This window comes from Fundulus heteroclitus, chromosome 9 (assembly GCF_011125445.2).
Source record: "Fundulus heteroclitus isolate FHET01 chromosome 9, MU-UCD_Fhet_4.1, whole genome shotgun sequence".
In the NCBI taxonomy this organism is placed as follows: Eukaryota; Metazoa; Chordata; class Actinopteri; order Cyprinodontiformes; family Fundulidae; genus Fundulus; species Fundulus heteroclitus.
The window spans coordinates 23864111-23891145 of record NC_046369.1 but is presented as its reverse complement, the minus strand read 5'-3'; the positions used below and the strand labels follow the sequence as shown (position 1 = coordinate 23891145).

At 40.3% G+C, this 27035-nt stretch overlaps 1 protein-coding gene across 1 annotated transcript in view; it reads right to left on the bottom strand.

The window, feature by feature from the left end:
- Nucleotides 1-27035, bottom strand: part of atf6 (activating transcription factor 6) — a 51518-nt gene that overhangs the window by 5790 nt on the left and 18693 nt on the right. The window contains exons 10-15 of the mRNA XM_036141279.1: nucleotides 11392-11538; nucleotides 8044-8139; nucleotides 7832-7934; nucleotides 7032-7105; nucleotides 6614-6725; nucleotides 2060-2144 (exon numbers count right to left, since the gene is read on the bottom strand). Of these exons, the coding sequence (XP_035997172.1) occupies nucleotides 2060-2144; nucleotides 6614-6725; nucleotides 7032-7105; nucleotides 7832-7934; nucleotides 8044-8139; nucleotides 11392-11538 (617 nt within the window). The remainder of the gene's footprint in view (nucleotides 1-2059; nucleotides 2145-6613; nucleotides 6726-7031; nucleotides 7106-7831; nucleotides 7935-8043; nucleotides 8140-11391; nucleotides 11539-27035) is intronic.

Below are 27035 nucleotides of genomic sequence, written 5' to 3'. Positions count from 1 at the left end.
CAGAGCCGAACCGGGTCGGCGAGGCAGAACACACAAATGCTTTGATCAAAGCCTCTTTCTGCAGCATTCGGTCTTTGACCAATCAGACAATCACTTCAGATTAAAACAGTCAATCCACCTCCTTCCAGATGAAAACCATTAAGTGACTTTAGGAGGAAGGCATTCCTAAAGGAGCGCACCAACGGGGAGCTGGAAAGCATTATCTTCCAGTGAGGAGTAATCAAGCTACTTTAAGAGAGCTGTGGCTTTCTATGTCAAAGGATGTTGGCCACTATAAATATATAAATTTGCACTTAATCACTTTAAAGTCTCAATAATGTCCACGTAAATCAAAAATGCTACGAGATGCAGTCATCTGTGTGACACATGGGGGTTTATAAAGAATAGGGAATACTACGTGTGTGCTGTGGTTCACAAAAATCACCCATCAGGATTTACTTTGTTATCCTCTACTGACTTGTTTTTAATTGCACTTTCTGAAGTCAGGTCAAAGCCGTCAGGTCAGACAGCTAGTAAAAAGATACAACCCTGTCTTGTCTTCGTATGCGACGCAGTTAGAGGGGATCACGTTCCTTTGCAGGCATTAATGACAAAACATGCAAATTGAACCTCTCCTTTTAGGGGAAACGAGAAGTTTTCGAAGTCAGGTATTCCTCTATGAATGCCGCCTTTGTTTGGCTAATACCTAATAGCTGAAAAGGATCTATTGGATTTGACTCTTACTGGCATGTCAATGCTTCATCTGACCAGCACTGACCGCAGCATTCTTCTGCAACAAGACAAACCAAGAACAATGTTTACTTTCATCAATCTAAGTCGACAAATTCTCCATCGCTGCATCATTCCTGCTGACAAACCTGCTCGTGTTGCCATGACTCGCTCCACACTGGTTAAAGCTCTAAAAAAAAAAGTGCTGCTGGTGTCTTGCCACAGACAGTGAAGATGACGGGATGAATAACGGGATGACTTTATCCTGCTGTTGGACATTAAGCTGCCAAATCCGAAGGAGCCGTTTTATTAACAGCTCATACTTTTGGTAAACACGACATCCTGCTGCTCACTGTGTACAGGCTTTATAAAAATCCAGCTACAAGTAAGAACATTTGCTCACTGATGCTCTCTTTCCAACGACACCCCAAGTGACCTAACTCTGGCAGACTGCACGAGCGGTCCGGCAGATCTGAGGGTCCAGGAGAAAGCCTTCGCATGAGCTCATGAAAATAAGAACCGCAAGGCCACTTTAAAGATTCATAAAGCAACAATTTGGCAAGGAACGCAGGAGAACGTCAAAAGTTTTCGCTCATCAAATGTTCAGATGTAACTCATGTAAATCAGGGTTTTTTTTTTTTTCTTTCTGGTTTTTTACTTTTCAAGGCAGGCGAGTCAAATAAACGCACGAGAGCTTCTCAAATGGGGCGGGGAAAATACCCCTGAGCCCACTTCCCCAGATGCAACCGAGCAAATCTCATCACCACCCACTAAGACGAGCTTTGTGGCAAATACGTGGACTACCCTCAAGACCGGTATCGATCCGGTGCAGCAGTCAGCTTCAAATGCTTTGACAGGTTGCTTAAATATCTTCCCAACCGGAGCTGAGATTTTTCTCATCCCAGGAACGCATCGCTGAACTTGTGATAATGATTTCCCAAAAGGAATTAGCACAACCCTGCAACAAAACGACTGAACTTCGTTTGATCCCGAACAGGAAGAAAAAGAAAAGAAAAACGTTTCCTGTTTTAACAAATGAAGAGTAAACTCTTACATGTGTTAGCACAAGGCGAGGCAGAAAGGGGAACACGTATTAGCATTAACAGCTAGCAGAAACTGTTGCTGCATTGGGACGGAGTTGTAAAAACAAAATACAGAATAAAAGGGAGAAAGTGTGACTATAAAGGAAATCAGTTTAAAAAGCAGGTTTCCTTTCTCAGGCCTGGAGTTTATTTTTATTGAAACATGTTATAGAGACCACCAGCAGTGCATCCTTCCAGCTTCCCTTTGATAAGCTGAACCGTCTTGAGCGACTAAGCTCTGGCTGTCGTGCGTGTGTTGCAGCACTTACCATTTATGTTCATGGCTGGCAACACGACAGACATCTTGGGTCGACTTCCTTTGTTGTGGTTAGTGGCAGGAAGTAAAAGATGATCCTGGAAACAAAGAGGAGAACGTCACCGAGTGGAAAAAGCAATCCACTTGGAGGTAAATAAACGTCGGCTGCACGTGTTTGGTACCTTAGGGCTGGGGGTGTAACATTCTGGATCTAAACACATGCCTGGCTTTGGGTAAATCAGCGATGTGGTCTTAATGCAAAGCTATATGACAGAAGACGCTTTTCAAAGCGTCTGATTTACGCAGATAGCTCTGGAATTGCTTACAGCTATTAAAATTGTGATCAGTGCTTGTAGGAGCATGAAACGTCTCAAGGCGAGGTCCTAAAAAAGCTTTATTAATACCAAACCCATTTTCTGATCCTCAACTGCACTGCAAAAACAGAACTAAAAATAAGTCAGATTTTCTTGAAATGAGTGTATTTGTCCTTGATTTAAGCAGGTAAATAAGATGATTTGCCCATGGAATGAGATTGTTGCACTTCAAATAGGAACAACTCATCTCCATCTTATTTAGAGGGCAGAATATCTAAATATCTTATTTTAGGGGTCAACATACTCATTCCATTGGCAGATAATCTTTTTTACCTGCTCAAATCAAGGACAATTACACTAATTTCAAGAATATTTTACTTATTTTTAGTTCCGTTTTTGCAGTGTGTGTCCAGGGATTAAGTATCTGACACAGAATTTCAGCCTTGGGAAGGATATTGGTTAGGATGTTGAGCATCAAAGCTGAAACATCAAAAATTCAGATGTACAGCTAAATGGATGAAACTTGGTCTTGTTCAAACAAGACAAAGATTTTAAAAACACACCAAAGTTTGTTAGGGAATAGATGAAGCAGGCCATCATTAAAGCCCTGTAACGGCCCCGTACTCAACCCTGAAAAGTGCTGAACTTTGCTTAAAGCCAGTTAGTCCAGTAAACCAACCAATTTAAATGAGCTCTGTAGATTCTGCTTAGAGGAGGGATATAATATCTGACCAAAATAATACCAGAACCTTGTTGACGACAACAGAAAGGGCGTGTTTCCTCTGCAACTTGCCTAAGGAAATATTTCTGGGAGTGTGAGTGTTTATATAATAACATCTAAGACCATGCATATGCAAACTTATGACCTAAACATTAATGTAAGCAGAGGTTTATCTGAATGAATTACGCCGGGTGCAATTCCTGTAGAGCAACCGTGAAACAATTCCAACAGTTTAGGAAGCATTTAAGCATAATCTTGTAGTTTTTACAAATTACGGTGGCTACAAGCAAACGCTTTAAGCTTACACAACCCAGTTTTTTATGAAGGAGGGACGCAAATGTGACGATGGATAAATGATCAAAAGACAGTTTGATCAACATAAGTTAATTTGAGCAAAGTCATTTTTAACGTTAATCCTTCAGTGTCGTGTATCCCCGCAGCAGTGGAGGGAGCAAGGGTGAGCTTCAAGCCAAGATAAGCAGCTGAATTCAAAAGGCTGACAGAGCGTCTGAAACTCGAGGGTGGAGGGATGCGGGAAAACGCCAGTCACATTACTGCTCTTCATCAGCGCAATGGCGAGACGCCCAACCTGTTAAAATGTCGTGCAAGCTGTTGCTCCCAACACGGCACATGGAACTTCCTTGAACCTTGTCGACACGAAATAGAATAATAGTCGGCGGTGACGCCTCGACCCCATTCCAGCACGCTTTTATATAAAGGCGCTGATGGTAAAATAACACAAAAAAGGAGCGTCGCACTTTCTTTACTTCTTCAGAGCTTTGTTTTCCATTGCCTCACCTCATTTCACAACTAAAGAGAGACGCAGAGGATAAACCTGACGGTCTACGGTAACATTGACCCGAGTGTGACTGTTTGTCTAACCTGACCCTGGTAAAACACAATCAACTCCTGGAGAAGGCCTGAAAGAGACGTACGGAGCTGCCAAATGTTTTCACCTTGAGGAACACAAATCAGCCCTGGTGGCGGTCTAATCTAAACAAATTTATAATTTAATCCAGAGCTTTGGCAGTTTAGTAAAAACATTGCTGAGTCTTGAACAATACAACCGCCAACATATTTATGCACGCGCACACACACACAAACACACAGGAACCCAGGAAACAAAACCTAGGCAAATAAACGGAGTAAAAACAGCAAATAAAGCTTTATAAGAACATGAATAACAGGACTGTGACCTGGACGGCTCTTTTCTGTGTTTCTGTACGGCTTTCTGTACACTCTGCCTTTCCTTTAAAATCTTATTATTGTTTCGCTAAATGAAATCCTAAACCATAATCACTATATATTTATTGTAATAAAACCCCAGCGATTAGGGCTGCACTAGGGAAACCCTACTGCAAAGCTCATATCATGGAAATACGAAAAACAAATAGAAAGAAACTTGACTTTCATTTGGCTTTTGACCGAAAAACACCAACATGAACATACGACAATAGCAACTTTCCACCATTTGCTAAGAAATTGTAGATTTTTTTTAATAAACAAAAACAACAACAAATAAAGCAGCCAAGCTTTTGTTGCTCACCGTTTCTACATTTGTAAACCAAGATTAAAATTGTACAGTAATAAGTCAATAACCAGTATTCTTTCCTAGTGTAGATCAAGAAGAATAAAACAATCTGACACAAAGTTTTTGGACCTTGGTAACAATGTTCATACAAAGCTGTTCAAGGCTGCCTACTGGACTTCCAGGGGCCTTAAAGGTGCATTGTTGCCTTTCACCCAACCATCAATGTACCAAATCAGAGCCTAAACTCTGGCCAGCAAACGGGCCTGGGGCAAAAAATGGTTCTCAATCTTTGACCACTTTCCTTAAAAAATTCTCATGACACTGAATCAACCTAAAAAAAAAGTAAGATTCGAAGTGGAGGGTTTTTCATTTTCTGGTAAACTTTATCAATTATTTAAAACAAAGACAGATGTGTTTTCATCTGATCACTACTCATCATTTTCATTTTTCTTAACTACCAAATCCTGCAGATTTCTAATTTTAAACCAGAAGGGAAAGCAAATCTCACTTTGTAAAGCCCTACTCTACTTTATCTCTTAGAAACTTCGTATTTAGTGGCATTTCTTAGTGAAATTCAAAATACATATTACTGTTAATTTATTCTTGCTTTATTAGCACTAAAAGGATTTTACATTCTGACTTAAAAAAATGTTACACTGACTCAAATGTTAAATAATTTTTTAAAGAATTAATATCAATGTATCATGAAACTGTTGACCTTTTGGGTTTTGTGGTTTTTATTTTATCATTACAATTTAATAATAATAATAATAATAATAATAATAATAATAATAATAATAATAATAATAATAATAATAATAATAATAATAATAATAATGTTATGTTCAGTGTTTTTTCGCTAATCCACCTCTTATATATTTCAATCCTTATGTAATTTTGTCTGTGTTGTGTGCACCTGCCTGTTGCTTTAATCCTATAAATTTCCCCGTCGTGGGATAAAAAAAGGATTAGCTAATGTTATCTTATCTTAAATAACACTTTTTAATATATGTACTAGGTTCTTTCAAGGTCTTAATTACATGTTATGTGTGGGCTCCAGTAACATCCATCCATCCATCCATCCATCCATCCATCCATCCATCCATCCATCCATCCACTGATCTACCTGGATGTTCCATGGAGGACTGAAACGCCTCAGTCAGTGACGTCTGTGGGTCTGTCGGGGCAATGAGAGAAGTTTCGTCTCCTCTCTCCGTTTCTGGGGCTCGACGTTTTCATGTTTTTTCACGTGCTTAGATATTTGTTGTGTTTCCACTGAAATGAACCGGCTTTTTACAAAACATACAGCTTGATTTCATTTACGGTATTAAAATAAAGCCGAACGGTGCTACTTCCCCTGTTCATGTTTTTTCGCTGCTGCGGTCTCTCTCAGCTGTTTGTTTGTTAAGTTTGTGTGAGAGCCGAGTGGGCAGGCCAGGCTGAGCCTGCGCGCTGATTGGCTGGCGCCGCTGAGCCATGTACGAGAGGGGAGGGGGAGCGGGAGAGTGCTGCTGTGACAGCGCGCTGCAGTCAGCGCGTGCTGACTGACACTGACTGAAAGCATGTGAGCAACATGCGTTAATGCGCGATAAAATAAATATCGCCGTTAATAGTCTAATGAATTAACGCGAAATTAACGCGTTAACTTGCCCAGCCCTAAGAATTAAATATTAATAAATGGTAACAGTTTAATAAGATATCAGAAGCAGCAAAGAAAATTACTAATGAAATACAAATAAATCTAAAAATAAAAATTCTAATGCAAATTGACCCCACCCACCAGAGAAAACATGGATGACCGTTCCTTAACTCTACAATCCAAAGCCAGAGCTCTTCATAGAGGAAGAGACTTTTTGAAAATGTAGGATCCACATAAACTTGTCCTAATATTCTGTGACAAACCAAGCTGAAACTAAAAGTTGTTGAGTTTAGCTCTGGATTTAATCCTGCTTGTGAGACGCAGAGTCGTTTCCCCTACTTCAGTCCGACCAATTCACTCACCCTGCGAAAAGACACCACGTAGAAAGTGTCTGCGCGACGATTGAGCTCATCAAAGAAGTCGCTGTAGGTGTGTTGAGGCGCGTAGTAAACCTGCAGCTCACTGCCTGGATTTCTGTTGATGGATTACAGAGACGCAGAAAAAACATTAAAACTGATTATTGATGAAAGAACTGCTGGGAAAGGGGGGAATCTGACTTATATTTAGGTCTGTCATCAGTAAAGAATAAAAGGTGGATTATAACTGAAAACAGTGGGTAAAAAAAAAAGAAAAATAAAGCAGGTGGGTAATGTGGTTATGTTTTACTAAGCCGTGCGCTCGGTTCTGCGATCTGTGTGCACGGATGACTGAACTGAGCGCTCCGTATCTGCAAGCCAACAAAACAAAAGCGTAAATTCACTGTACTTGGCAAAAACTCACTTTTTCTCTGGATTCTCCCCATATGGGACTGTGACAATTTGGACGAGGTCATCCTCCTTATTATCCGTTTTCTGCTGAGAAGATGAACAGAACTGGTTTCAATCTTTATGTCAGCGCATCAAGGAGGAGTCCACAAGAGAAGCAAGCAGTCGCAGCAATGCTGCACAGCACATAAATACAAAATCAGTCTAAAATAGACCATTGATTTAAGATTAGAGCGTAATGATACATTCTTAATGGAGTGATCATGTAAAAACTCACATAAAATCAAGGTGCTCCTTACATCGGAGTGCAAATATAGTTTGCAATACAAATAATGTTTTTTTTAAAAGCTTTAAAGAGAATCAACTGTAATGATAACATACATGTTAGAGTCCCCTAATTTGATCCGCTCGTTTTCTTTTTAAAGAAGCTAAAGAATGACTCTTCTACAAGGGCAGCTGTGAGAGACTGCACTTGCAGTGACAGATTTAGGGGAATAAAATGTTGGAAAAGAAAGCAGGGGGCACTAATCCCGCTGCTCCCCTTGAGGTGTTATGTTTACTTTCTCAGGACTGCCGGATTAAACTCTGGCCGTCGAAGAGAAACGAGAGGCGGAAAAGGGGGAAGAAGTGAGGGGTGGCTACAGAGTGCTGAGGTTGAGGATCTAAACTGCAGAAATACCTGACATTGTAGATCACGACTCAGGTTACAAAGGAGGCGCAATTTGCAATACAAACTCCGAGGACTAGATATCGGGTAACATAAATGCCAGTATAGACTGTTTTCCTGTTTTTAAACGTCGAGCTGTTGAGGATTACCAGAATGTTTCTGATGGGTTTAGGGTTGCCGTTACTCATGCGTCTGGATTTGGTTTGCTGTACTTCATGGCGGTGGACCCAGCCCCTCAATTCATGAGCCAACCTGTTAAGTTAACACGGAGAAAATTGAAGGATTGGGTGGATTTCTGCAAAAAAAAAAAAAAAAAAGGGGGGGAAAACCTGAAAGAGCACAACAATATTTCATTACTCACTCAATGCACTTGGTCCTGTTAACAGAAGGCTGGCAGGGGGGAGGAGGTCTGAGAAAGATGGGACTTTTTACAACCATCAGCGCCTTATCCTCAGATCTGGAACAAAATAACATGCAGGCACTGTTAGGCTGGGGGGGGGGGGGGGCAACTATACAAGGCCATTAACACACTGCTTGAAGACATGCTGTGCATGTAAAGACGGTTTATGAAATGTTCATTGCTGATCCAATAACGGTGCATGGCAGAAGACGAATTAATGAATGAATGGATGAATGGATGGATGGATGGATGGATGGATGGATGGATGGATGGATGGATGGATGGACAGAACAAAAAACAATAGATGGATAGACTGATGGTAGAAAACCATCCCAAAGGATGGAGAACAAATGACAACACATGAATACAAACTGGATGGTAGACATATAGATGGATGGATGGAGGGAAGGATTGATGATGGTCAGACATATGGATGGATTAATGTAACTTTTAATGAATGCTCATTCACTAAAAAAAAAAAAAATATCCTATAAACAATTTTTTTCCAGACTGCATAGGAATCATGAAGACTAATTTTGCTTTGCTCCAATCACGGACCATGGCACAGAAATGCTGACCCTCCTCTCAAAAAACAGCACAACAGGCTGTTATAAATCCTGCATCTCTAAAGACACTAATGAGGAGCGAATGCCCCCCCCCCCTCCCCCCCAGCGGGCCGCGCCCAAGCTGCCAGTGCCTGATGAAGACAACGGTCCGAGAGACAGAAGAGGATCCACCCCACGGGTTTACTTAAACTCTAGATAAGCAGCACAGGGTCTCCCACCTCATATTTTACTCTCGACTATAATCACAACTTTAACCCTTGTGTGGTGTTCATATTATTGTTACTCAGCCAGTGTTTGTGGGTCTGGTGGACCCGTTGCATTTCGTGCTTTTTTAATGCCTCACAATCAAACACTTTTATGTAAAAATACTCAACAAATGTTACTTCATCTTAATTTCAAGTTGTATAAACAAAATATTTGGTTATTTAAAACATAATAAAGCAAATTAATTATAATAAAATAATGATTCACACGTGAAGCAAGGTTTTTCCAAAACTAGTGATTTTTAGTTTTTTGAACTCAGAAATTTAACCCATTCAGGTGCACAACACAAGCTATATTAACACAGAGTAAATCTATCAGTCAAGAACACACATCAGCCCCATGACCTTTAGCCAATGGCCTGTACAACACACGAGGGGCAGAGTTTTACTGTGTGTGTTGCAGATATACTTTTTGCACTTGATGCATCTATATTGTTTTTTTCTGTCGTTCTTCCACACTTCGCACTGCTTCTTCTTGTTGGCAAACATGTACTGGAACAGCATCACACACTTACTTCAGGCTCTGCAGATTCTGGTTCTGCAGATTGGGTGGATAGGGCAGCATTCTCCTCCAGAATCCTCCTCATTTGGCACATAGGATACCAGGGTTGTGTCACCCATGTATGCAAACTTGTAAGGATTGACTTTAGACCCGGAAACTCCAGCAAGGATAAGAACCCTGAAGTAGGCATGTAAATGGGTTTGGCCCATTTCCTTCCACCTGTCTCCAAAAACAAGAATAATTTTGTGGATGGAATCTGGGATGAAAAGCTGAAAAGAAGACTTCATGTCCTGTGTGTGAGTAACTGCCACTTGCGTTGGTCCTGGTTGCATCCTTATCACATTGGTAGCCTGCGGGGTGACTCTTTTCTTGGGCGAGACCATTCAATTTCAACATTTTTGAGTTCCATATTTCCTCACATGCTCCATGCTGACTGTCTTCTTCTTGTTCTTTCTTGTTCTTGGCCCTGTGGCTGGCTGCTGACGGCCTGGTCTGGAGACTTGTCTTCGTTTTGGAACTGGCTGATGCTCAATCTTGTCCTGCTTCAGAGTCACTGTCAGACTCTGAATTTTCAGAAATGGGATCCTCAAATTCTGAAACTTTTTTTTTAATACTATCCCTCAACATTATCATCAAAAACTTCTCTCTCTTCCAAAATCAATTACATGGCCCTCTGTGCATAGTATCTTTTGGCCACCTTGATCGGTTGTTATAAGAAACCACACTGGCAAAGCTATATTTATACTCTATCTACTCCATTTGTAGCAGAAAGAGTGTGATAAACTAAAGATTACCACAAAACAGAGAGTCAAATGTGCCCAGACAGGAGGAGGAAAGATTGTTGTGTACATAGAACATCAGCTTCCACATCTCAATTAGCCCCGGGTCCAGTGGACCCGGACACCTTATATGTAATAGAAATGTGTAGGGGGGGGGTGTACGGCGTGTAGTCATTAAAATCGTTTTCTGATATATGTTCTTCACACAAAATGAGCCAAGGCCAGTGAATTTGAGTTTGAAAAATTAATTGATTGTATAATTTTTCGTTCAATAAAAAATGAAAACGGGTCCCACAGACCCGAACACCACATAAGGGTTAATTCCTCTCTGAGACGGAACGATTCAGATGATTAAGGTGCTGATGCCGACTGTCCACAGTCAGAACCCCCCTAAATGCCGGGCCGTTAAGAAAAATGTATAACAAACGTAATCCTTCCCCTGGGCTTTCTCCATGCGAGACAACCTTCTTTTTTTTCCTCTAAATGCTCTGGAAATAGCTCCACCAGACAACATGTCAGATCACTAAGGTCTGATTATAATTTTTTATCCAGGGGCCCCCTCGAGTAAGCCTCCAGCACACACACACCTTTCTGTTCAGTTGGAGCCTGATTTATGTCGCAGCCCCCTCCCAAGTCATTCTTTGCCCCGCTGCGCTTGGTGCCGTCACCCCTTTAGTGAAGGCTAATGTGTTCCTTCCTGCCTGAGCTGGTTAAATGCTGCGGGGGAAACCTGATCCCACGGGTGCACGGCTCACGTTAACATGCGACATACCCTGCACAGAGATCTAACGCACGACACAGACATTAGATGACCACCTTTGCCAAGCACGTTTGGGTTCTCGTCATTTGCCTAAAACGCAATGTTATTTGTACAATTTCCAAACGCGACCACTTAGCCTGGAGGCCATTTAAAGAAGAAAGACAAATATATAGGCTGCTGTAAAAATAGACTGTTATTAACAACACCGAGCTTAACGTCAAACAAGGCCGGGCCCCACTTCTCCACCTTGTTACTCACACTGCAGCTATTCAAAGGTCTGAACCTGGATAGGTTCGGTAGCAAGGATGTTTACACGTGGCAAAACCAGCTGCACGGGGTCAGACTGAGCCCAAGCACAGGTGCATCCTGGTCTGCTAACCCTCTGGGCGAGTGTCGCAAAGATGTGAGGTATGCCAGTGCAGTTTAGCTCCCTGCCCACCTGTCTGGCACCTCGGAGGGTCTGCCGGCGAGCTCGGGACCCGTCACCACGTCAGAGTCGGCCTCTTGTGTGAAACCCAGCAGGTGTCTGCCTCCGTGCTGCGTGGCAGCAACGTCCAGGTTGGAGACGGAGCTGCTCCAAAACAAACTGGTGACGACAGGAGGACAGAAAAAGATAGGTGAGGTACAAACGGGCGAACTAATGAAAAAGTCTTGGACACTTTTTTATAAAATTTTAAACAGACCCTGATTGATTATACGGATAAATGTCTGATGATGACACTTGGGTGCATTTTAAAAGAAACCATTTTGAAGTATTGCAGATATAAAAATACAGACTGGGAGAACAAGTTGTGGCAAACACATGAATCTGACTATACAAGGTCTAGCCAAAAAAATCCTTCGCACCTTTTAACTTTTTCACACTGTGTACGATTTCTAGGTCTGTGCATAAAAATCGAAACAAAGATTAATATCGATCTTTTAAAAAAACGATTTAATATTGATATTCTGGCTTTCATTATAAATATACCTCCCAACCCCTAGGGGGCGTCCTTACAGCGCACTATTACTGTTCACAGGGAGAAGTGGAAGTGAGACGAATTTGTTGAGTGCATTGAACCAAATGCACTTTATTTTTCTGTTAATATATCAGTGTTCAATAAATTTAACATAAATATAATATTTGGCTGATTTTGTTGATTGAATGACTGAGCATTAATTTGAAAGCAATAAATATCAATATTGGAGTCAAATCAAATCAAGCTGAGCTATATCAAGAATCGTATTGTATGGTGAGCTATGTATCGAGAATCAAATCGGCTCCTAGATGATCCTCCGCCCTAACGATTTCCAACCAAAAGTGTATTTTACTGAGAAAATACACTGATGTGACCAAAACAACATAAGCCATAAGTGCAAAGTGGAAGGAAAGGGATGCATAAACTTCAAAATGTAGCTTAAAGAAATGGAAAAGTGTGCTGTGTAATTTACTTCAGCTCCACTGGGTCAACACTTTTCTATCACAACTGCCCTGAATTCAGCTTCATCCACATTCTCATTACGTTTTGCACTTTTTTTTTCTCAGCTGCACAGTTCTTAAATTTCTTGAGCATGCTCTATTTATTTGCTATACAGGACGTTTTTCTCTGCTGTGGACTTTTTCCCTTACTTGCTGCTGGAGCACCTGACTTTCCCCACTAAGAGACAGCAAAGGATATTTCTATTCATTCCCCATCAACTCTGAGACAAGATGCTGCCGGCCCCCCCAAGGCTTTCATCATTGGGCTGGTGTTTTCAGGGTGATGTGTCGCGTTAGTTTTTTGTTTTTTCTGACACACGTTTCACATTTGTTGTGGCAGCCTATATGGTTGTGCAACATGCAAATGTCACTTTTATGGCTTCCTTTCAAAAACGTCTTTTTTCTTGGGACTCTTGAATAAAGGGCAAACTTGTAGAGGGGACAAATTATGGGACGTCTGAACACCGCCGCTCGCTCTCTTGGTTTTATTGAATTTAGATTGTATTTAGGGATATCTGAATAAAAGGAGTAATTAGAGATTTGTAAAACATTTTGAAAAACGTGTAGCTTCCTACAACTTCACATTAATGCACTACTTAGATTTGGTTGATCAGATAAAATCCACATAAAGTACGTTGATGTTCGCGGTTTTAACGTGACAAAATGTAAAAAACGAGGATCGGCTAATATCAAAAAGCCAAACTTATTCATTTCTGAGAGCCAGAAAACAACCAAAAGAGCAGTTTCCCAGCCCAGAAAGCAGGCAGATCACCTCTCCCAACAAGTCATGATTACATCTTTGTGGAAAAAGCTATTCCCAAAAGAAAACATTTTTGCAAAATGAAAACAGAATCTGTCGTTATTGTTGGAGATGGAGGCTGAGCTTTAGTTTGTGGAATTACACAATTTCTCCTGCTGCTGGCAGCAATCAAGCTTTTCTTTTCTTTTTTTTTTGAAATCCCAGTTAGTTTTTATTACATGTTCTAATTTGTCACGACTCTTATTACAAGCGACATAAGAAAAATTGCACCGTAAAAATGTTTTAGACTCTTGCCCTCTCCCTTCCTTTGCCTCTTGTGACACAGCAGAGCTTAAACTCACACACAGTCTGTCTGCATACAAAAGCCACATGGCGCAGGCAAGCTACCGATCATTACTGTATATTCCAATTAGACCCCATGAAGCAAGAGCAAGACCGGACTTGGACCTTCAACTGAACTAAATCTTGCTCACTGTATGCTACAGTGAGGAATTGTTATGATAAAAGCAATGTTAATGTTAACAACATGTTTTTTAAATCCCTAAACATTTCTTTATTTATTGTTGCATAGAAAAGGCTACATTGTTTTATACTCTTTTCAGAGTTTTTTTTTTGTTCCTGTTTAACCTCCATGAGGGAGAATCTCACAGTGAGTCATGGGGCTTCCCGGTCGGTTTCCTCCAGTAATCAAAGACACGTTCATTTAACAATGCTACAGTGAGCAGCGGTTCGCCAACAGTATCCGCCATCATCTGCTCTCCTTTAGTTTCTAACAAAACTTCAGCCACCAAACCGAATTACTGCGGAGCGCAGAAGAAGGAAGCGCAGACGTCGACGGGCCGGCCCTCACCTCGTTGGCCCTACGTTAAGCACCAGAAACACCAGGACCGCCATCAGGCACACAGCTCTCCTCTTGGGTGCTGTTGCTTTCAGTACACAGTTCTGCAACAACAAAGACATGACATAATTTGTATGTTGCTACAGTGTTTTTCCCCATCTTGGGAACTTTTGGGTTCCATCGTTTTTTTTGTTTTTTTTTACATAAATATATGTTGAACTTTTAGAAATTCAGCACACCATGTCGCTTCTCACCTCACTCAGCAGGCCTTCCAGCTGCTTCTTCAGGTTGCCGTTCTCACACTTGAGCGCCTCGTTCTCGGTCAGCGCCACTTTCAGACGAGCTTCCAGCGACAGCAGATACTCCTTCTTCTTTTTGCGAGAGAGCGAGGCCGACTCCCTGTTCTTTATCATGCGTTGCTGCTTCTGGGACAGCTTGGACTGAAAGGAGAACCCAATAAAGACAGGAAAAAAACACGTTTACAACTTTTGTTTATGCATTTCTCATTTTGAGAGGGGGGGGGGGATTCAGGGAACATCTTGCCAAAGACTGTAAATTAATTGAAGTCTGGACTTTTTCTAACACATTTATAAGATCTGATCTAAACCCTTCTATACCAGATCTGGCTGTATGTCATGTTTTGAGTATTTTGCAGTCAAAAACAGGTTTTCCTCAACAATAGCCATGTTTTAGCTTCATGTATTTTCCTATAAGCTCTAACCAGATTTCCTGTGGAAAAAAACTAACAAAAACAAACACATGATGCTACTGCCACCACCGTGTTTCACAGAAGGTTAGATCGATCAGAATGAAGGGATTTTTCCTGCACATATGCATGCATGCATACTAAAAAGTTACATTTTGCTCCCATCTGACCGGGCTTGTAGTGAACCTGGTCCTGCACAATTATGTGCAATATTGTGTCATTTAGTACTTGGATTTTGACAATCCAAAAGAAACAACAACATTATACTGGCATAAGCCCGCCATTTTACCATGGATATTTATGACCTTTTCATATCAAATAAGAGCTCCAGCGTAGGCTCGAATACTGACTCAGGACATGATATACAAAAAAAAAACACCAGCTGGGAATACTGCAAGAGATGTAAAAAGCCCAAATGTCTCAACTCGATATTTAAATAGAAAGTACTGGATGAAGACGCAGTTGACAGTAAAAAACAAAAGCCAACCCACAGAGGTTGAGGGACTTCTGCTTTTATCTTCATTTATCAGAGTCAAATAATATTAAACACACGTGTTCAAGATGTGTTGAGGACCCCCTCTAAAACAAACCCCGGCCTTAACAGTGCAACAGACGGCCCTAAAGTGCACTCATTTGTGCTTTGAACCAAAAATGTTTATAACAGAATATCCGAGGTCAAGAGATCCCTCGCGATGATGACTCGGTTCTAAACTCGAGGGGGAACGTGTTTATGTAGGGAGTCGCTCTGTGAGGGTTGGGTTCACATCCAAGACACGTAAACACAAAGGGAACGTAGCCATCCTATAGGTCGGTGTCTGTGCGCACACAGTTAGCTAACGCAAAGGTTTCTTTCACATTGCCGTAAACACATAATATGCAGTGCATGAAAACAAACTGATGAATAAATACGTATTAAACCATGCCTTGCAAATCTCTCCACATCACATTCATGAAAAGGGGAGGTGAGATCTAGTCAGTGAATCCAAACCTATATGGCGCATAAATTAACTTAGAGAATACCTGTCCTATACCAGTTTACATTTTTTCAACCCAATCACCTTCCCCAGGGAGAGCCTTTGTGAACACAGGCCTTATGGTCCCGCTGGTGATTAAGTTATTTGGATCGCTGTATTTGTGTTCTGTCTCCTGAGAAACTCCTCTGTCTCTTAGCCCAAAACTGGGAGCCGTGCCACCGGCCCCAGCCTGGGAAAACTACGAGTAAGCGGTTACCAGGGGAGCGGGGGGAGCTTTATATTGACTCAACAATGAGGACGGCGAAAAGAATTTGAGACAGAAAGTGGCATGTTTCAATAAAGCGCCTTTGAATCGTGAAGAGGTTAACACCAATGCAGGTTCAAGCTGTGTTTTTGTGGCAGTGGGAAAGGTTAACAAGAACAGTGATGTGCTTGGAAATGTGGTCGTTTACAGTGGCCGACTGCAGATAGCAAACATTCCCCTGAACAGGCCTGCGTGTGTAAATGATTCATTTGTCTCTCAATGGAGCGATGCCCATTCAACAACTTTTCAACAGACAGATGCAGGTGAAGAAAAAAAAAGGAAGAGCCGTCAAGAGTGAAACAACAGTTCCCAGCATGCCTGGCTCCCATTGAGTGTTGTTGGAGCTCCCTTTTTTTCCAGCATTTCAAGGGTCATTCAGAAGAGAAAAGAGAGACACCACGATTGATCTTTCAGCTTGTGACCACAACTGGACCGTTTTACACTTGACGGGCAATGACTGGTGCTTGTGTTGGAAACTGAAAATCCAATGTTTTTTTTTTTTTTTTACTAAGTATTAATAAGTCCCACTAAAAACAAAAACACTCTTCCGTGTGGAAGCTGTTACTGAAGGAAGAAGACTCAAAATCAGTTTTACTGAGATGTTTAACAAACAAGTCAGAGGAAAGACTAAAGCTTCTAGAAGGGAAGCTACTGGCTGTTTCGACAAGCTGAACGTATTACAGGAAAGTTATGATTTATCCCTTAGAAAGTCTAAATCAGTCCATTGTGGGATATAATGCATTTGGAAATGTTGTCAACCTTTTGGAAATCTCACAGCGAAGACAAGCATAACAACTCTAACTGTGTTACACGCTCTAATCCACTTACCAATAGTTACCTAATATAAGAAAGTAAAGACAAAATTACAGCATAGTGTCTCTGTAATCACTTTTTTGTTTTAAAATACAAGTGAAACCATTTCATTGTGGAGGACTGTGCAATACAAACCGCTCCCTCAAGGCAAGGCAAGGCAAGGCAAATTTATTTATATAGCACAATTCAGTACAGAGACAATGCAAAGTGCTTTACATGATTAAAATATAGGAAAATAAAACAGAATAAAAGCAAGTAGGGATAGTGTAGAAACAAAAAGAACATTTGAAAACAGTAAAACATTTTAACTTGAACAAACACACAGCGTGACGGCGGCGCTTAAGAAAATTAACAATCGTTCACAACAGAACGGCTTCTTAAGAACGCTGCTCTACAGGCACAACAACGAATTATTCAACAATCACACACTTAACAGTAAATTACAGCTACTTTCCTCTCAAACATTATTTATTTGGAATGGCTTTATTTGTGAATGCACATCTGACCAATAACTTCCAAGGATTTTTTACTATATTTGTAGAAATGCAGTGATACAGAGAAAGACTGCTATTTTACCCTTAAAACAAGTATTCTTAAGAATCAATAAAATCAATTAAATAATTGGAATAACTTGATATGTTTCAATAACGCTCAGATTTAAATTTAGGTTTCTTATATTTGGAAGTCTTATGATGCAAACAAGTTAAATTTCAGGTTTGTTGTCAAATGGATGGTTATATTAAGAACAAAGTTTAAACCTTACTTCATTAACCGTAGATTGCTCAACACCCTCTTAGGCCATCGCCGTTCCCACTGATGGGAGGATTTAATTTTTTCCACCTCTAGTTTCAATCTGGAACTTTTTTTTCCTGTTTGTCTAGAACCCCCAAATGGCTGAAGCCCACACAGTGTAATCCTTGGTTGCGTAGCAGCCCATTACATTACACTGACCCGATCCCCTGATGGCTGTTTACAGCTGTCGCAAAGGGCCTCGTCCGGCGTACCACCTGTCTGAAGCGTGTAATCATTAGCAGCCGTTTTAACACCCAGCCGCAGAGGCCAAAATACAGTACTGGGAAAGAAAGAAAACAGGAGCAGTGACAACCATGGGCTCGCTGAAGACGCAGCTCGCAGCAGCACCTGGCTCATGCATGTCATGTTTAAGAGTTATTTACTAATTCAACAGGCAGCCAAGCTGAAGTGAGTGAGCGCAGCTGTGGGGGACGCAAGCAAAGCCGGCCCTCTCACACAGCGTGAACGGGGCTCTCCGAACATCCACTGCATTTGCTTAAATGGCCACCAGCTGAGACCTTTGACATATTTTTTTTATAAAAAAAAAGAAGCACTGTTTTGTTAAACTTTAAAATGCTTTTTAAATATAACATCTTATGTAATGAACTTTCAGGACTTTCCCTTAGGAATTAACAAAATCAGTCAGCTTCCTGCCCTCCTCAGGGAATCCCAGAGCTCAGAGCCTCTCTTTTAATCCCACGTTGTAAATAGTATTGACCCTACCTTCACAAATTGTGGGTAGTGGGTGGGGGGTATTTATTTTGGCCTCCGAGGTCTGAAATTCCTTCACACTGCTCTCTAGATTTGGCAGGAAAAGTGTGTCTCCACACTTGATTATACCCACAATAACCGGACAATTTCCAACATTGTTAGGCTCAAGATGAATTGCCCAGACGAATGAAACAAAAAGAAATTGCGGCATTAGGTCATAGCTGAAGGTATTCCCCTTCTCATGCATTCCAGTCCCACATGTCAGCTTTATACAGTGATAATAATAGGGGGCGATCCGGTTAAGTTTTTCTGTTATATTTGGTCTCATTCTTTAACGTGATAAACTGTTTTTGTGTTAAAAGCTATTTAAATTTCCTATTTAATTTACGGCTTTCTCCCTGCATTTTATTGCCAAGTTTTGTTAGAAGGGACAATAAATATGGCAGTTCTGCTAACAAGAAGTGGTGGAAGAACAAGCTCACTAAAGGTCAGACCAAAGAATAAATAATAAAGAATAAAAATAAAAAAAGCTATAAGAACAAAGGGAAAGTGATGCTGACAATAAAACTTTAATAACAAATAACCAGGAGGAAAAAAGTAGAAAATCCCAGAAAATGTTGAAGCGTTGCGAAATGAATGTCTAATCTACATTGTGGGAGACATATTGTCTGCGTCTTTCTTCCCTTTGACACAATTACGTCAATCCACCCGTCCAGTAATGCAGCAATTTAAGCTACACTTGTTGGCAAAGTAGCAAGCAAGGCAGCGAGAAAATAGCGATCGTCACTTTAATGGAGCCGATTGTTTTCGGCTCCATTAAAGCCTAATGACCAAGTCACTTATTCCATAAACGATTTACAGCACCCTCCACACTTATTAACACCCCTAGTAAAGTTATTTAAAAAGTGTTCAAATAAATACATTTTTTATTGCAGTAGTATTACCTGACAATGAAATAAAACACACAATATTGCAACTTAGCAACCTCCTCACTGTTGGCAAAATAAACACGGGTGTTCGTCCAGATTTGTTGGTCACAGTTCCAGTTGTTTTGAAAAGGGATGCAACAATCAGGCCTTTCCTGGCTGATAGCGAGTTCGGGTTCTCTCTGAGGTCTGACCTGCCAATTCGCATATTAACGTAATCTGTTTTTCATTTCTGATGACTTTAACACAGGAGAAGAAACGTGCAATAATGAAGGTTGTAGATCAGAATCCAACAAAAAACTGAAGGCATCATAAAATGACCGCAATTTATCCATCCGAGCATTTGTCTCAGTTTATTAAACTCAGAAAACGCACAAAGAAAGTACATTTCATTAGATAACGTGTTCGTTGGTCAAAACTTGGTGGAAGTTCTTAGTTTTGATGCATTTCATGAATACTGGAAAGAAAAAGAAAAACCTTCAGCGTCTGGCCTACCGATCCCTGACAAGAACCGATGAAGAGAAACTGTCCAATTCGGTGCACCATTATCTTTTAATTTTTACATTTTTGATTAATGCCATTTCTAAAATTACATGCATACATGCTTTGACCAAAATAAAAGGGTAAATTATTCGTTACAAAAATAAATCATACATTTATTGCATTATTGCATTTATTGCACACAAAGTTGCAATAATTTATATAATATATAATATAAAAAATAATATATATTAAAAAAATGTATACAGTTAACGAAATATTAGAACTTTTTTATTAGTGTGAGATTAAATTTAATTAAACGTCATTAACATTAATTTAATTAACTAATTCTGCTTCAGTATATTCAAACCCTTTCAAAACGGTCTTATTTTAAAAGAAAGAAAAAAATACAGTCTCATTCCCTAAATCTGCTGATATAAGTTGTAAAAAGTCTCCTAAAATAACAGCCAATGCATTTTTCATACTGGAAAATAAAGGATCCTGGTACCAATGGAATTAGGTTTTAAAACTACCGCTAAGAAAGTCTTCTCTGTTTTACAAAAAGGCTAAAATCAACCAACAAACAAAATTCATTAGCAGGTTTACACAATTTTGTTTGAACATTTAGTTTTTTGCTTTTGTGCTTCTTTTTATGACAAAGGAAAAAAAATGTTTTATATCAAGGCCTTAAAATAATACAACAGCCCTGGTCCGTAGTCATTAGTGTCTACTCTGACATGCATGGTCCATGAAATGCAATAAATCTTGTCCAGCCATGTGGAAAAACACATCATTAACATTAAAAAAAAACTGCATTTCCATCAGCACTTTATTTTCGTATTCTAAACACAACTTAAAAGTTAATGGTTCCTCGAAAATTAATGTAAATACAAGAAAAGGGTCACATAGAATGAGTTTGGGTTGGACTCGATCCATCCAGTGTGAGCTTGACAGTCATACGTCATACGTTGTATAGAGAGAGACTGAGCATTTTCGTGCAAACTGTAATCCTGTGCAGCTGCAAGAAAGCGCATATGAGCATGCCCTTGCATGCCGCATGCAACAGCTAAGGGCTATATATATATATATATATATATATATATATATATATATATATATATATATATATATATATATGCAGAAAGTCAACTTTAAAGGTCAACCTTTAACCTTGCTGGCGTGGGAGCTATCTGAATGAGAAACGTGACAAGAGACACACTGATCCACTGAAGACAGGCCAGCCAGTGATTTTAAATGGAGCCATGTGTGCATCTTAAATGCACAAACTCAGACGTAATGTCTTACCATTTTTGTTTGGCCGATCACACCAGGTGGTTGGTCTTTGTTATACTCAGACTCTGCATGCACCTGAGCTTTCTAAGTGCTCCATATTAGCTTTATATGTTAGCACTTTTATTTAAAAAAAATTCAAGGCATTGAAAGAAGTAAACCTGATACAATGCCGGTAAACCAAGAACTATTTAACCATGTTTGAGGTAGTTGTGGAGGCTAATTTAATGGGAATGTGATCATAAAATCCACCCCCCCCCCAGCTTTCTTTATGCATGGGAGATGCTTGTTAAAGTGGAGCAGCAGTTCCTTGAACTGCATGTGAAAGTTTAGGACTTTGTCTAGTTGTAGCCAATGCAAACCATGCTATTGACAGCAAAGGTATTCATCCTTTGTCTCCAGCACCTCTGCGTTTCATTTCATCAGCTCTCATGCCAGGTACCTTTTCTGCGTGCTGACATCTCAGTGTTAGCTGACTTACGTCGTCGTCTGAGGAAGGGCTTCGAAGCACGACTGAGACCAGTGGGGGGGCAGCTACCGGAACAGGCTTGTCCTGGCTGAGTGCCGGCACACCGACCACATTAGCGGAGACGGCCTGTGGTGTCTGGATCTGGAGTAGCTGGCTCGGCTGAGACAGCACAATAGGATGACCTGGGTGAAAGACAGAGGACGTGCGCTTTTTTTTAATTTGACAAAATTACAAGCTTTACTCTAATCCCACGCTTACTCTACAACCAACACATCGTGATTACACGTACAGGTGAGTATGACATCGAATTTGGTAAATGGTGATTAGTCCACACCGCTAAACCAGGCGGGTTGGGATGTTTCGTCTTCACGACTAGCTTAACTTTGTGTGCCTCTAATAATAAGTAGTCTACCTCAAACAGTGTTGCTGAGATTAAAAGCATGCAACAATTTTCTGCAGCTGCTTGTAGATGACTCTGAAGCTTGGCCCCGTGCCTTTGACTGTGTCAGCAGGTGGGTTCCTGGACTACATCATCAGCAACAGATCACACACACGGTGTGAGCGTTGTGAGTAGACCTACACTGAACGGAGCAGCAAATAAGAGCACATCTTTCCCTTTACCCTATAAACTTTAAAAAAAAAAGGTTTACATTTATCAAATCTGTTCTGTAACATTGGTGGTTTAAGACTAATACCAGAGCTGGTTTCTAGGAGGTCTATTTTAGTCTAACAATGTCTTTATCTTAATTAAACCGTTGCTTCGTTGTCTGCTAGACTGCACTAATACATCACGCTGTGGATACATCAGTTCTGTCATTTAATATTAGGCATTTGCCAATAATAAATATCTAATATCATCCAAGCCTGGTACTCCTTTAAACTTATAAAAATCCCTGTTTTATGTTCACAAACTCAGACGTTTGACTGAGCAGAAGTGTTGGGTTATGGCTACAAACTTTTCGTTCTCTTTAAAATGACTTGTAGTAAGGCCGACATATTTTAATGCGGCTCCAGTTAATGTTGTGCGAACAAACCTCACAGATCCAGTTGATTCAAAAACTTAACTTTGATTTCTATGTCCAAAACACTATTGACCAGTGTTGCAGCAGGAAGCAGCAGCCGGCAACACAGTCTCTTTTTCAACATGGACAAGATCGTCTTTGAAAGACGGAAAAACATTTGCAATATTAGGAAATGCGGAGAATAAGCAGATCAACAAAACACTGTGAAGAGGCTCTGATACAGTGTTGCAAGTAATGCACAGGAAAAGAGGCAGAGATTTAAAAAAGAAAGAAAGCTAGCTTTGCTAAACATATCTCGCTACCTAACACTTTGGATTCGGGACCTAAAAGTTTAGTTAAGTCAGGCACTTAATATCAATAATAACTTGATATCAATAATATGGGACTCAAATAATTTTTTGACACTTGGTTGAGAGTTTGAGCAATGAAAAATAAATAATGAAACTAGATATTGTTACACCAATTCATGGCCAAAAATGTTTTACTTTCTAGGGAGAGGAAACTGATGGTGTTAAAACTGTAGTGAATTGTTTAGTGTCTTATTTAGGAATTCCAACAATCTGAACGATTTGCAAACCTCCTCTGCATGAGAGACATTTTCAACCTCCTTTGTCAGATGCTGAATCAGTTCGCTGCTTGAAGAGCCTCTCCTCCTGCAAACGGTGCAGCCCAAGTCCCTCCAAAACCTATCAGCCTCTGGGGGCCTAGCCCTTGCCTCTGTGTGCTTGTAGTACAGGTGGTGAAGATATTTGGCATACTGACCTGTGGAGTTGAACGTCCACATTCCAAACTGAGAGGTTCATGAGTTATGTTCTTGAACTCACACAAACACGTGCCCACAATTTAGGGCCCAAAAAAGGAATTAAGGAGCAAAAACAGAGTAATATCTGTGTCCACTATTGTCCTGCTCGTCGGTGAGCCTTACACGTTTAAGTGAGATAGTGGAAGCAACTCTTACTCAAACAGACCCGACAATCTTCCATCTTTAATGCTGTCAGTGCTAATCACATGAAAGCGTTTGCTAGAATTTCCAACAAATCTGTGATCTGCCGGCATTTTTTTCCCTCTGGCCAAGTTCACCATCTGTGGGAGGAATTTACAAGGCTGGAATAAAAAGGGAAGCGACCAGTACACCTGTTTGATCATTCTTTAAGGACAAATAACTGCTCAGATCAGACTCTATGTAACACATCTATTTATTTATTCTTTAATGAAGCTGTGCTGCCCACCTGTAAACACAGACCAGATTTTTAAACACTTAATGTTGGATATCAATCTTGAGGTTTGCTCTTGGATGTCTCATCCTGAACCACTTGCCATATCGGCCAACACCCGGAAAACAGGCCAGAGGTTCAAATGCACTTTAACAGAGGTCAGCCACCCCACCCAGTTGATCTCCATGCAGTGACATCATTATTTACACTGGCCTTCGTGGTGCTGATGTAAGACCCCTAATCAAGGCCAGCAAAAGCACAAAACAACCTTGATGACTTTAATGAAAACCACAAATATCAGCTGATATGCAGGTTCTTGCTAGCATGTTTATAATTTTGCTTCTATGTTCACAATGGCTGAATGTCCCAGCAGATTGTGCGTCAAATTTCTGCATCACTTTTATTTAAGACCTGAAAATCAGATTCACTGAAGATTTCCTGATGAGGAAAAAACTGAGATTAAAGTGCCATCTGCTGGCTCTGTTGAAATACTACGTTAGTATAAACTAAATTAACGGGGAAAGGCAAACAATAAATATAATCAGTCTCTAAAATATAGCAAGATATAAAATCCTCTCTGTAAAGTTTTACATTCCAATGCAAAAAAATAAATAAAATAAAAATAGAGTGATTCCAGTTTTTATGTCAAAAAAATAGAATGATTCAAGTTTTTATACAGTGCAAGCACTGACCTGGTGGGGGCGCTGGTTGGATGTTTACTGGAGCCGGTTTGACCACAGGCAGCACAGTGGTCTGCAGGGGCTGGATGATGATGGTCTTGGCCTGCAAAGGAGCTGCTGCAGGACCCAGAGGCATGGCTGCAATCAGCGGTTTGGGCTGGATGGAGACCTTTGGGCCAATCTGAATTGGCCTCTTTGCAGGCTGAGCAGGTTTAGCTGTGATATATATGAGGGTTTGGGGGTGAAAAAAAAGACTGGATTTAGCATAGGCTAGGATATTTACATTAACAGTTAAAACTTCTTTTTTGACAGTCAAAATGCTAGAATGGTTTTGTAACAAGACATTTACAAAAACTTTTTAAACTTTGGTGGATTTAAGGTTAAAAGAACCATGTTGGCAATAGAAGCTGTCTTGCATGTCAACAGCAGTGCATGGAAAACTTTTGTTCTGGGTGTTACTGGATATTTCTGCTGTGTTTTAATTGGTGGATCAAAATCTACTTAGTGTCTAGAAACAGCAAGTATTATCTTGTAATAAATTAAAAAACTGGAAAAGATTGTTCTCGGCAGACAGAGTTCTTTGTGCCGTTTGGTAAATATTAACTGACCAAAGCTCAGATGTGGGGTTCCTCAAGGCGCTAAATATCCACATGCCTCCCACACTCTGGTTATGTAGCATTGCAGCTTCTTTTACCATAAGCTAATAAAACAACTTCTATTTCTGTGTTACCACAATTTCTTACAGTATGTACATAATACTGATAAGTGGATGGGCCCTGGCTTAAAGCACAGGGCATGGCAAAAAGAATGATTAAAATAAACAAACTAAACATTAGAATTTAAAACAAATCAAACAATTAAAAGTAGAAATAAAATCCAAGTAAAGTGGATTTAAAAAATGTCATGGGAAGAAGCTTTTCTAATTTGCAACAACAAAAGCCTGATCTCCCCTGAGCATTGCAGTGTCCTTGGCACTTCCACCAGCAGCTGGTCAGCTGAGCTGAGTGACTGAGAAGGTGAGCGCAGGTGCAGCAGCTCAGAGAGGTAGGGAAGGGCAAGACCACATAAAGACTTAAAAGCAAACATAAAAGTTTTGAAATAAACTCCAAAAGGTGCAGGCAACCAATGCAGAGAGAATAAAACAGGACCAATATCACTTCCATTTTCCAGTTAAAAGTCGTAAAGCAGCGTTTTGCACCAACCGAAGGCACAATAAAGTTGACTTACCATCTCCAAGGTGTTAAGAATTAAAGTAATCCAATCGTAACAAATACATAGATTACTGTTCTGAAGATGCTTTTTATTTTGTCCAGTTACCTCAGGTGAAAGAAAGCTGGATTTTCCTACTTCACTGATCTAAAATCCATATTCATTACAATAGACATTGACATTCTGAATAAGAATCATCACCTCGGTCTTATTTTCATTGAAGATTAACAGCCCTCGTAGGTTTTAACTCCTCGAGACCTTTGTTTAAATCTGGCATACAGTATCATCTACATAACAATGAAACACAATCATATGCTTTCTGAAAATGAAGCCAAGGGACTGGAGATGCGGAGAAAGCACCAGAGGTCCAACATTTGAGCCTTGTGTGACCCCACACAACATCTGAACAGAAAAGGATCCGCAACCATTTAGTCCAACACTAAAACTTCTTTCAGCCAGGCACAACCACTCTAGTGCAGTACCCTGGATAGCGACAATTATCTAAGAGAGATGCCAGAATGTTTATTGTGTTGAAGGCAACTGTTAAATCTGTAACGGACACAAACCTAAATATATTTCTGAGTTGCTTGTCACATACCAACCATCTAGACCCCTCGGGTCATCAGACACTTGTTTACTCAATATTTCCTGTACCAGATCTAAATAAGCAGGAGTCCCGTTTACTTTCTTTGCTCCTGATCTTTGGAACAAACTCCCTGACAACCTAAGAGGTGCAGAAAACTGTTGGCACCCTTAAACCAGAATGAAAACATTTTTTTTACAGCAGCTTACAGATAAAAATCAAACATTTTATCACTTTGTTTTATTAGGTCTTATCTATGCAATGTTGTTCTCTTCTCCTGTGTAGCTGAAATTTGTTCTATTATTCTTTTTATGTATTTATTGTGTAATAATGTAATCTGCTTTAACTTTGTCCTTATTTCCCCCTAAAGCATTTGTAGCTCATCTTGTGTACAAGGCCCTACCTCGTGTCCCCTGAGTGCTCCTCTTTGCAGCCTTCTTGGGTGGCGGAGAGATTTCAGAAAAGCCACTGACTCGGATGAAATGGAAATTGGGGAAAGCTGCGACTGTGGGGACAGGGCCTCATCCTGGATGGAGAAACGGACGTAACATGAGAGCTCTATATCATGTGGGCAACTAGCATGTTTAGGTACTGAACAGATGTATATATGCGCAAATATAATATTCTTATTCTACTGCTAAGCATGCTTGACTCTTTGGCTAGGACGCAAAGCATAAAATCCTTTTAAGCTAATGTGTCTCAAGCTCACGCATTAATAAAAATATGAGTGGCTTTTAAAGGCTCACAGTTGACAAGTGCGTCCTTGAATTGTCAGGGTAATTAGTAGACAAATGTGTGCTGACTGTTGGGTTAAAAAAAAAAAAAAAAAAAAAAAAAAGATGTAACCCATGCC